At 37.7% G+C, this 10,512-nt stretch overlaps 1 protein-coding gene across 1 annotated transcript in view; it reads left to right on the plus strand.

Moving 5' to 3' along the window:
• Positions 1–6,329, plus strand: part of LOC108596625 (potassium voltage-gated channel subfamily H member 8) — a 49,583-nt gene extending 43,254 nt beyond the window's left edge. The window contains exons 14-16 of the mRNA XM_017982570.1: positions 1,016–1,169; positions 1,429–1,553; positions 4,151–6,329. Of these exons, the coding sequence (XP_017838059.1) occupies positions 1,016–1,169; positions 1,429–1,553; positions 4,151–5,944 (2,073 nt within the window). The 3' untranslated portion in view covers positions 5,945–6,329. The remainder of the gene's footprint in view (positions 1–1,015; positions 1,170–1,428; positions 1,554–4,150) is intronic.
• The last annotated feature ends 4,183 nt before the right edge of the window (positions 6,330–10,512 follow it).

Below are 10,512 nucleotides of genomic sequence, written 5' to 3' on the forward strand. Positions count from 1 at the left end.
TCATGAATTGCGCGTGTGTGTGCGTGTTCGGCCAGCAAACTCAACATGGAACGACTGAAGCATGAAAAAGGTTTTAGGCGAAACTTTTACACACACACACACACAATCACACGCTGCGTAAAGTGAAAGTAAAATGCAACAGTGCGAATTCAGATGCTTATCGTAGACGACAATGTCAATACCCTTGTCACTTAGCACAGCCACGCTACGAGGGTAAGAACTTCAACACACACACACAGAGAGAGAGAGAGAGTGAGAACGCAAAATGGCGTTGAAATACAAGTGTATGATTCTTGGGTTTGCGTTCAATTGATTTTTCAATTAGGCTACACTTAGTTTATTGCCAGCAGAGTCACAAGTTAAGGCAGAAGTTTTAACCAAGTTTAAGTTCATAGCTGGTTGGTCAAGTAAAAGCCAAAGAATCTAATGGGTGAGTCAATTTGATAGATGCAAAAATAATTGACAAAATGGAACAGCAAAATAATAAATGGAAATTTAAGAGAATATTTCTTTATATATTTCTTTCGAATTATTCATTCAATCATGCGTCTTGAGTCTAAGCATAAAGTTTCAACAATACATTTTCGAATTTTGAGTTTTTATTTAAAAAAATCTTTTGTTTGTTTTTAATTTATAAACAGAAAAATATTCTGTGAATTATAATTTGGTTACTCCATTGCTTATTCAAATCAACACACTCTACTCTACACTGTGCTGGCTTTAAGTTTTTTATTTTAAGCAGACAAAATAAAACACAAAATGTTTTTTCATCATAAAGCTTTGCATTGGCAAACAGAAACCACTCAGCAATCATAAGCTGGGGAGTGCTATACCATAAGCCAATTGGCCACGCCGCATGCATTAGACACAGACAGGAAGCCAGGCAGGCAGGCAATGTGCAATGTCTTTGCACATCAATGTGCCAGCAACAGCAACTGAAGCATTGGCCTGCCAAATCTTTAGTTGCTTCTTTAGAATTATAACTTTGCTTGTTTCGTTGCTGTTCACTTTTCAGGGCTGCTTGAAGCTCTTGTCGCTGCACATCAAGACGAACTTTTGTGCGCCCGGCGAGTATCTCATACACAAAGGCGATGCACTCAACTACATTTATTATCTATGCAATGGCTCCATGGAGGTGATCAAGGACGATATGGTTGTCGCCATATTGGGTAAGTACGCACATTTTAGCTTTAAATTGCCATCATTTATTTTTGGGTGTGCGCGCGTCTATTGAACTTTAAGTTCGTTCACTTTTTGTCAGATTTTTGCACGCGCGCTTGTTTATGCATGCACAGCAGGCAGCCTAGACAAATGTTGACTGCTATTTTTATGCTTATTGATTCGCGCGCCTAAGCTTCAGAAAATTACTTTGGCCTCCAGTCTATTTGAGTGTGTGTAACCCCAAGCTTTTGATATTCGTTATTCCAGGCAAAGGCGATCTCGTCGGCTCGGACATCAATGTGCACCTGGTGGCGACCAGCAATGGCCAAATGACCGCCACCACCAACAGTGCGGGACAGGATGTTGTCGTTCGCAGCAGCAGCGACATAAAGGTGCGTTCAAGCGACTTTTTGTTTTTTTTAAATTTAAAGCTTAAGTTACATTTTAATTATTAGAAAATAATATAGCATTTTACCTTGCTATATTTATTAATGCATATGCTTGCTTATTATTTATATATTTGTATTTTAACTTATCAATATTAAATTCAAAGCATTTATTTAAATTGCCTATTCAGTATTTTTTAATTATTTATTATGATTTGATATAAATATAAAATGTATATAATTATTATTATTTCTGTTGAAAAGTTTTCAATTGGTTTTAAATCTTAAGCATTTGTTTGAACTTTTAATTACTTTTTATTTTTTCTTGGTATCTGTTCTATAGAAAATTTATTAAATTGTATAAACTATAAACATTCAAGTGCTTTAAATTTAAGACTACGCCACTACATAATAATAAATAAAAACATAAATATTCTCTGCATTAATGTATAGCAATTTATCTGCTGCTAATAGCTTTTTATATACAATGCTAATGCTTCACATAGCTTTATATTTATAATCAATACAAACTAATATAAGCAAGGCTAACAAAAAACCACAAGCAACACAACTAATAAATCAAAAAGGACTTTATGAATTGCATGAGTTTTATCTTGTTGCTTGCTTTTAATATTTGCAGCTTACATTTATTTAGTTTACATTAATAAAATTAAATAAATACAGCATAAGTTTATTATTAAATTAGCTGCCTCAACAGTTTGCAGCCTTTAAGCAGCTTGCTGCTAAAAATCATAAAAAGAATTTCAAATTTAAAGTTGCTGTTGATGTTTGAGTCGAGCCATAACGAGCTTTAAACGCACTTCCCGTTTGCTGCTGACAACGCGAGAGAACGCGCGCGCGCTCTTCTAGGAATAAACAGCTCAACTTTAGTGCCGTTTTAAGCTATAGCCGTTGGATTTAATATCAGCGTCTTGCATCAGACATTCAAATGCAGAGCAGCGACGAGTTTTATGGTCGCTGGTCGGTTTGGCCAGTTGCCGCTGCCGCTGCGTGTGCGCACGCAATTAAATATAATTTATTTTTATGCACGTCTTGAATATGCTTACGAGCTGCGCTTTAATTTATATTTTTATTGTGGCTGGCATACATTTTAAAGTCTGAATTTCGTGCATTGTTTGTTCTTCATAAAGTTTATCACATGGAGAGCAGACAAGGCGCACACCTTACGCTCGCTTTTATATCCACTTGACTGCACAATAAGCTCAATATTTTTGTTGTTGGCTGCTGATAAAACTTGCCACACACTCATAAGCTGCAGAGGCTTTAAGTGGTTTTCAATGCAAGGCAGACTGTAGCAGTTAATTAATGCCTTAATGCGGCTGTGAGTGTGTGTGTGTGTGTTCGTTAATGAATGGAACGTGAATGCCGCTGGCAAATTATGCAAATTTTAATTGAGAGATGATCGCTTAATTAGTGGAAAAACGTTTCAATTCAACATTTCAGGGCCCACAAAATGTTGTATACAAGTTTCGCCCATTATATGTTTTTGTACATTTACTTAGCGTGTTGTTTTTTCTGTGTTTCTCTTTTGGCTTTGACTTCTTTCACTTTTTTGTCTGCCGCGCGCTACCTTTGTGTGTGTGCTATGAGTTTATTTGCATGTCTGCCTCGACAAATAAAGCGCAGACAGTTTGAATGTGTTTTCACAGCCAAGCAGCTGGCGTAGCGTAGCGCACGCTCTGTGGCGCCACTTTATGCTATGAAGTGGTAGTAGTCCACCAGCAGCAGTAAACAACAACAGCAGCAACAACAACAATAACGTAGGCAAGAGCAAGTACAAGAAGTATAAGCACTACAACGGGGCGTATGAGTGATACTTGAGTATAATGTGCGCGCGTGCTGTGGGGTTTTTATGTCTGTATGTGTGTGTGCGTGTTTTTGTATGCCAAGATGCTGCACTTGAGCTTGTAAAGACCATGCCAAGGCGACAATATTAACATATGAAAAGTTCTTGTCTACGCGCACAACTGGTCGTATGCGTAATGCTCTATAAAAAAGCTACAAATTATAAATAAATTTTATTGTATTTAAAAGTGGTTTGCATACATATGCGTGGTGACATTAAAGTCAACTAGGCGTATGCGTAATGTGCTTCAAACATGCATGAAAAACTGTAATTTATTGCAATTTAATTGAAAACCTATGCACATATATTAAAAAAATGCAAAATATATAAAAAAAAATTATACAAAATTTCTATGATAAATAAAAAGTGACGTATACTTAATATGCATTGTTAAATTTACAGAAATTTGTAATGAGGCTATGATTTAATTATAAAAAGTATGCAAAGCTCTTAAATAAATGTAGTTTTATGTTTAGAAATATTTAACTTATTTTTTACTAATACTTTCTAGTTAAAAATAGCAATGCGTATACTTAATTTGCATAAAAAATTCAGACAATTACATTAAATGCATTTAATTTATTACAAAAATCGTAAATAAATATTATTTTATTTAATGCATTTTTTTAATTTAACTTTTAAATGTAGAGCATTTAATATTTTAATAAATTTTATAAGTTGTGCGCACATAATCGTTTAACTCAAGCACTCACCTGCTATGCTTGTTTCTTTGCAGGCGCTCACCTACTGCGATCTGAAGTGCATACATATGGGTGGACTGGTGGAGGTGCTGCGTCTGTATCCAGAGTACCAGCAGCAGTTCGCCAATGACATACAGCACGATTTGACCTACAATCTGCGCGAAGGCTATGAGAACCAGGAGTCGGATATTGGACCCAACTTTCCGCTGCCCAGCATAAGCGAGGACGATGAGAATCGCGAGGAGGGCGACAACGACAATGAGCAGGAGAAAGAGGATAAGCCCGTGTCGACGGGCGCGTCGCCGCTGCATAGCATCACGCGCTCGCCGCTGCTGGGCATGAACAGTCCGCGGCATCAGCGTCTGCAGCAGCGCGGTCGCTCGCTTATAACGCTGCGTGAGACGAACAAGCGCGCGCGTCCTTTGAACATGGCCAGCAGTCTGGATCGCAATTCATTTGAGGAGGTGGACTCTACGCTGGAGGAGGACTCGGCAGGCAAGCGGCCCTCGTTGGAGCGTCTGGATTCGCAGGTCTCAACGCTGCATCAGGATGTGGCGCAGTTGAGCGCTGAAGTGCGCAATGCCATAAGCGCGCTGCAGGAGATGGCTTACTCCTCAGCTGCGCTGAATCTGCATGGCTCGATGAAGTTTCCGCCAGCACGCTCCATACCCAACATCAGCGGCGTCGCAGCTGGACGCGTGGGCTTGGGCGGCGAAACGCCGCTGCTGGACAATCAGTTGGCCATGGGCGCTGCCGAAGCTGCTGTCATGCAGCGCTGCAGCTCGCATCCACCCGAGGTTTGGGGACGCGAAATGCAGCTGCCAAATGTGAACACTGCGCCCAGCTCCAAGGCTGCCTCGCCGGCTACAGTCGAGCCCAGCAGCAAGACCGCCAATCGCAGCTGCCAGACGGACTTTTATCGCATTGATTTTCCCACATTCGAGCGCTTTGTGCTGGCGAATCCGCGTCTGGTGCTGGGACTGCTGGGCATTGAGCCAACCATAAAGAACGAAATGGATTTGCTGCAGCAGAAGCAAACGCTGCAGATTTCGCCGCTGAACACCATCGATGAATGCGTTTCGCCACTGGCGCCCGAGCCCGGGCTGAGCAGCTCCAAGGAGCGACTGCTGCAAGCTTCTGCCTCAAGCGCACGCATCTATCCGCCGCTGGACGATGAGAACTCCAATGACTTTCGCTGGACCATGAAACACTCGGCCAGCCATCAAAGCTGCTGCAAGAGCACAGATGCGCTGCTCACAGCGGAGCTGACAGCAGCTGGCCAGGAGCTGCCTGCAGAGCCGCAGCTGCCGCCACGCAGCAAGCGCAGCATGCGCCGCAATGGCAGCGGCGGCAGCAACTCCAGCTTGTCCAGCAGCAGCTCCAGCTCCAATTGTCATGTGTCCCAGAGCACAGGCAATCTGACCAGCACCACCACCACCAATGCTGCAGTACACTGCAGCAACAGCAGCCACAGCGTGGCCAACACCAGACGCGCTTCCTGGAAGCTGCAGCAGTCGCGCAGCGGCGAGTATCGTCGCCTGTCCGAAGCTAATGCGGAGTACTCACCACCCGCCAAGCAGCCTGTGCCCATGCCCAACTATGCAGCCAACTATGAAGAGGAAAGCGTTGAGCTGCTGGGTCCACGTCGCGGCTCCAGCACTGATGCGGCCAAGCAAACGCGCAGTCGCATCTTGTTGGGCGTCAATAGCGGCAGCGGCAGCGCTCAAAACATGAGCTTCCGTTTCTCTGCCGGCGATGCAGACAAATTGGAAAAGGGCCTGCGTGGTTTGCCCTCAACGCGCTCATTGCGCGATCCCAGTGCCAAGTAAGGCGCCCCCCCCACTCAACACAAAGCGGCATTGTTTATGGCCAGCATTTTGTTTTTGGCAGCTGACAGGGGGCGCGGCGCGTGTGTGGCATGCAGCATGTAGCTTGCGGCATGTGTGTGTGCGTATCAAGTTACCTACGCATGCAACAGAAGGTCGATGTGCGTGATTTATTTGCTAATTAATACTGAAATACGAAGACGCTTGTACTTTTAATATCTTTAAGATACAACAACAGCAGCAGATTGAGTTAGATTGTAATTTTTAGGTATTGCAAATAAGAGTTATGGCCTAACATAAACAAAATGAAGGCCGCAAAAATGGGAAATGCAAGAATAAGAAAAAACCGCAGATAAATAACAATTCAATTTCAATGTTTATGTGAAGCAAAATTAGTTTTCAATTTAAAGCCTGCTGCAAATTCAATAGTAACTTTTTATTTTCAATTATTAGTATAAAAGTTTTTTTCATTTAAAGCTGCTGCTATTGAAAATATAGTTAATTTTAAATCTTATTATAAAATTGAATCAACTTTATTTTTAAAGCTGCTGCAGTTTGTTTAAAATCTAATTTGAAACTGTTCTTCTTATTTTCCAATTATTAATATAAAAGTAGAGCCATATGTAGTACTCCTTGCATATCAGAGCAGTAACGCAACATAATCTATTTTTTGAATGTATAACATACCAAAGCAACAATATCAAGTGAATGTGAGGCTGTCAATGTGTAGTGCAAAAAGAAAAGTTTATTTAACTATAACTGACAACTTCCATATTGGCTATATCAAAGAATTATACATATATGAAAAAAAAAATATTTAAATATCTGATTGTTAAATGTCAACTACAGGAACTTGATGTATTTATGTATGAATAGCAAACCAAAAAGAAAAATATTAAATACCAAATATATATTTTATGTCAAAGCGTTAAATTTGTCAAGAGTACAAATCTAAATGAAGTCAAACGTAAAAGTTAATTAATTTATTTTTATTCAAAAGTAGTCAGCTCATGCAAATAGATTTCTAAACATTTATTGTATATTTAACACTTTGGCTAGCCAAAGTTGAAATGCTGCTGCAGCTGGATTAAAGATTAAGGCTTGGGATTAAGCTAAGCTCACACTGCAGTGGCATTTACAATTTAGTATATTGTTCAACAAAGTAATGTTTAAAAAGAAGCTAGTCATTTATTAATGTTATTGTTAGTAAGTTATTTGACAATCGTCTGCGCTATAGAAATCTATGCATGAATAATTTCTATTTTACTTATAAAGTAAAATATTAAACGATTTGTGATTTCATGTTGTAGCTGGCAAAGTAAAAAATACAAAAACAAATATAAGTATATAACTATTTTTTTAGGAAAGACGCTCAAGAATTTCATGTAATGCTCACTAAAGTTGCATACAAAATATATTAATTAAATATATATATGCATAAGTTAAAGTTATTAGTTTGGTATAAATACCATCGATAAATATTTAATTAAACTTAGCTCTGTATATTTGTTAGCCAACTAGTTGCAACTGCTATTGTACATATGTATTTATATGTAAATGTTCCCAACAACTATAAAGACTTGTGCTTCATTCTATTCTTGATGTAAGCATTCTATGATAATAAGTGTAAAAACTTTGATATATACTATACTATGTTTTAATCTATATACCAACAGATACTTTTACACACACACACAACTATGTTAGAATTTACTGTATTAAATGTATAGAATATTAAATATTACATTATAATATGCTACATAAGTCTCTTAGTTCAGCAAACAATGCATAACTAAACTATTGAAAGTTTTTTTAAGTGTTTTAAATATTGTTACAATGAACAAACAAACAACCGACAGATATTCAATATTTCAATAAAAATTTGATGTCAAATTCAACGCACTCAAGGACTTTTTTTTAGCTTGGGCTGTCTTACATATTTTTAGGCAACGCGTGTTACTTTAATGCGATTAACTCAATTGCTGACAAGCCGACCCCACTTTGGGTTTATTTCTCGACCCTAATCCGATAAGTTTATTGAATGTCGTTGTCAAGTTCATATGTCAATCAAAGTCTTAGCGCCAAGGTAGACACATTAGACTGGTGATTGTGACATTTTCATATTTTATGCATAGTCAGTGGGTTAATTATATTGAGCAGCTTATGTTTATATTTGGCTGGGAATTATATTTACATGCAGGCTAAGCGGGAATATCTTTTAGTACAAGCAAAGCTTTAACTGTGCTAAAAATAAAACTTGGCTAAGCAGCGAACTCAAATGTTGAGCTTAAAGCTTAGCGCAAGCTTTCAAAGCTTAAGCTTTTGCTTTAAATAGCCCAAAAGGGAAATTTTGCAGCTGCTGGTTGCAGCCTTCACTTTTAAGCTTTCTGTCGAATATTTAATTTAACGCTTACAAACTTCGCCGAGCAAAATAATTAATTTTCTTAGGTGTAAACTCAAAAGTCATTAGCGTGTGCTGCTGCACAGCTACTTAAGCTTCAACTTTATTTACTAAAAACAGCTAAAAAAAAAAGGAGAACTTTGGCAATTCTAGCAGATAAGACTCTTAAGCGATAGCAAAGCAGCACACAAAACAACTAAGAAAAAATAACGATAATTATGTTAATAACTTTCAACTATTATGAGACTCATTGCAGTTTCTTGCTCGCGTTTTTTTGTTTTTATGGCCACAGTTGATGGCGGAAGTTTCGTCTGTGAGTGGCAAAAAGAAGTTACGCATGAAATAACTTTTGGTTCTAGCTAAAAATTTTCAAGTTCGAAATATGCAACACAAAGTTGCGTCTAATGCAAATAAAGTGATTTAATATAAACATTTTTAAAGCAAAAGCAAGTCAAATTTTTAGTTGTTTTTTTAAACAAATATTTATGGCCTTGCGCACTTTTTAATACTATTTGAATCAAACAAAATTCTACGTTTGTTTTGTATTTGAAAAGCTTTTTAAATATTAAAAAATATGTTCGTTTGATTTAAAACGATAAAAAAAAATTATTGCTAAAAAAGTATTTCAACTAAAATAAGCTAAAATTTTGTGGAAATTTAACTAGGCCAAACATTATGCTGCTGCTTGCAACTCTAACCAGGATCTGCTCTAAAGGCTTCTACGAATTTTCTGCAGCCACTCACTGTATATGAGCAGCGTTTATTTGAAATATGTGCTGTAGCTAAAGCACAGCTACTGTAATTATTGTGCTAATTAGAAAGGACCATCAAATGCGGTTTTCAATGTAATTAAGCCAGATACAAATTGGTGTATAGCTAGCACTAACAGAATTCCAGTTTGCCACCTAGACACACAAGCATAGGCATAGACTTTAGTTGTGGCCCACGCTGACATTCATGATGTCCCAGAGGCAATACCACAAACATAACAATCGGTATTGATTACATGCACTCACCGAAATGCAAATGCAACGCCATGAACAGCACGACTAACAGATACGCTGTAAAAAGCAAAGAGTAGTTTAATAAAGTAGCAAACATAACTATTTAGCAGCGTTAATCAATAGATTTATTAACATTCCCAATCTATATAAAAACCAAAACATAACTTTAAATACTTTTAAATTTAATTTTAAATATTTCATGTAATTTTTTTCTTTTATCGTCGACTGTTCAGAGTTCACATTAAATAAACAAAAAAAAAAAATAAAAATACAAGCATTGATTTTAATTAATTTAAATTATTCCGCATATTTATTTAATAAGTAAATATTGTAATATATGCATTATATCAAATATAAAAATAGTTTAGTTAGCAATAATTGCAATTACATATTATTATTTAACCAACTTGCTTACTAATTTTTAATGTTATTAGTTTTACAAGTGCATGCTGCCTATTTTTTGCTTTTGTTTTTAATGTTTTTGCAGGGTAAATGCCAAATGGCAACCATAGCACAGAATCGTGCTATGGTCACAGATCCATAAGCGTAATTTCTGCTCTAATTCAGCTGCAACTTACATTAAACTGTCGAAGCGGGCGTAGCGGGTTATATGGTCAGCAGTCTGTGTGTTTGCTGTCCTGGCAGTTGCGTGTGTCTGTTTGCTGCGCGAATGCATCTCAACTCTGTTGTCTGCTGTTTAATTGCGTCCCATTTTCCATTGCAAGGCGCTGCTGCTTCTGCTAATAGTCATTGAGCTGCATTGAAAACGCTGCACAAGTGCAATCGAGTAGCTGCTGCTTACAACAAGTGTGTGCTTAATTTTGTATTTTGATAGCGCAGCTAATATATATAAAATGTACTTATTACAAATTTATGCTTGCGCACTTTAAATCAATTGGCTGTGAAGTGGCCAAAAAGCATGCGAATGAGTGCGCTCCAATAATTTCTAAAAAAAAAGCAAAAATAAATGTTGATGCAATGCATAAAATATTGTAGAAAGGGTCTTGTAGTTTTGTTGTGTGCTTAGTAGGCATTGCAGACTCTATAATGTTTTTATATGCTTGATCGGGCTGTGAGTTCGTAGAACTTGAAACACAAAACTTGCCATGCTCAGTTTAATTTAAGTCATTCGCATTTATGTTGAAAATTACATTTAAATGCAACAG

This window comes from Drosophila busckii, chromosome 2R (assembly GCF_011750605.1).
Source record: "Drosophila busckii strain San Diego stock center, stock number 13000-0081.31 chromosome 2R, ASM1175060v1, whole genome shotgun sequence".
Classification (NCBI taxonomy): domain Eukaryota; kingdom Metazoa; phylum Arthropoda; class Insecta; order Diptera; family Drosophilidae; genus Drosophila; species Drosophila busckii.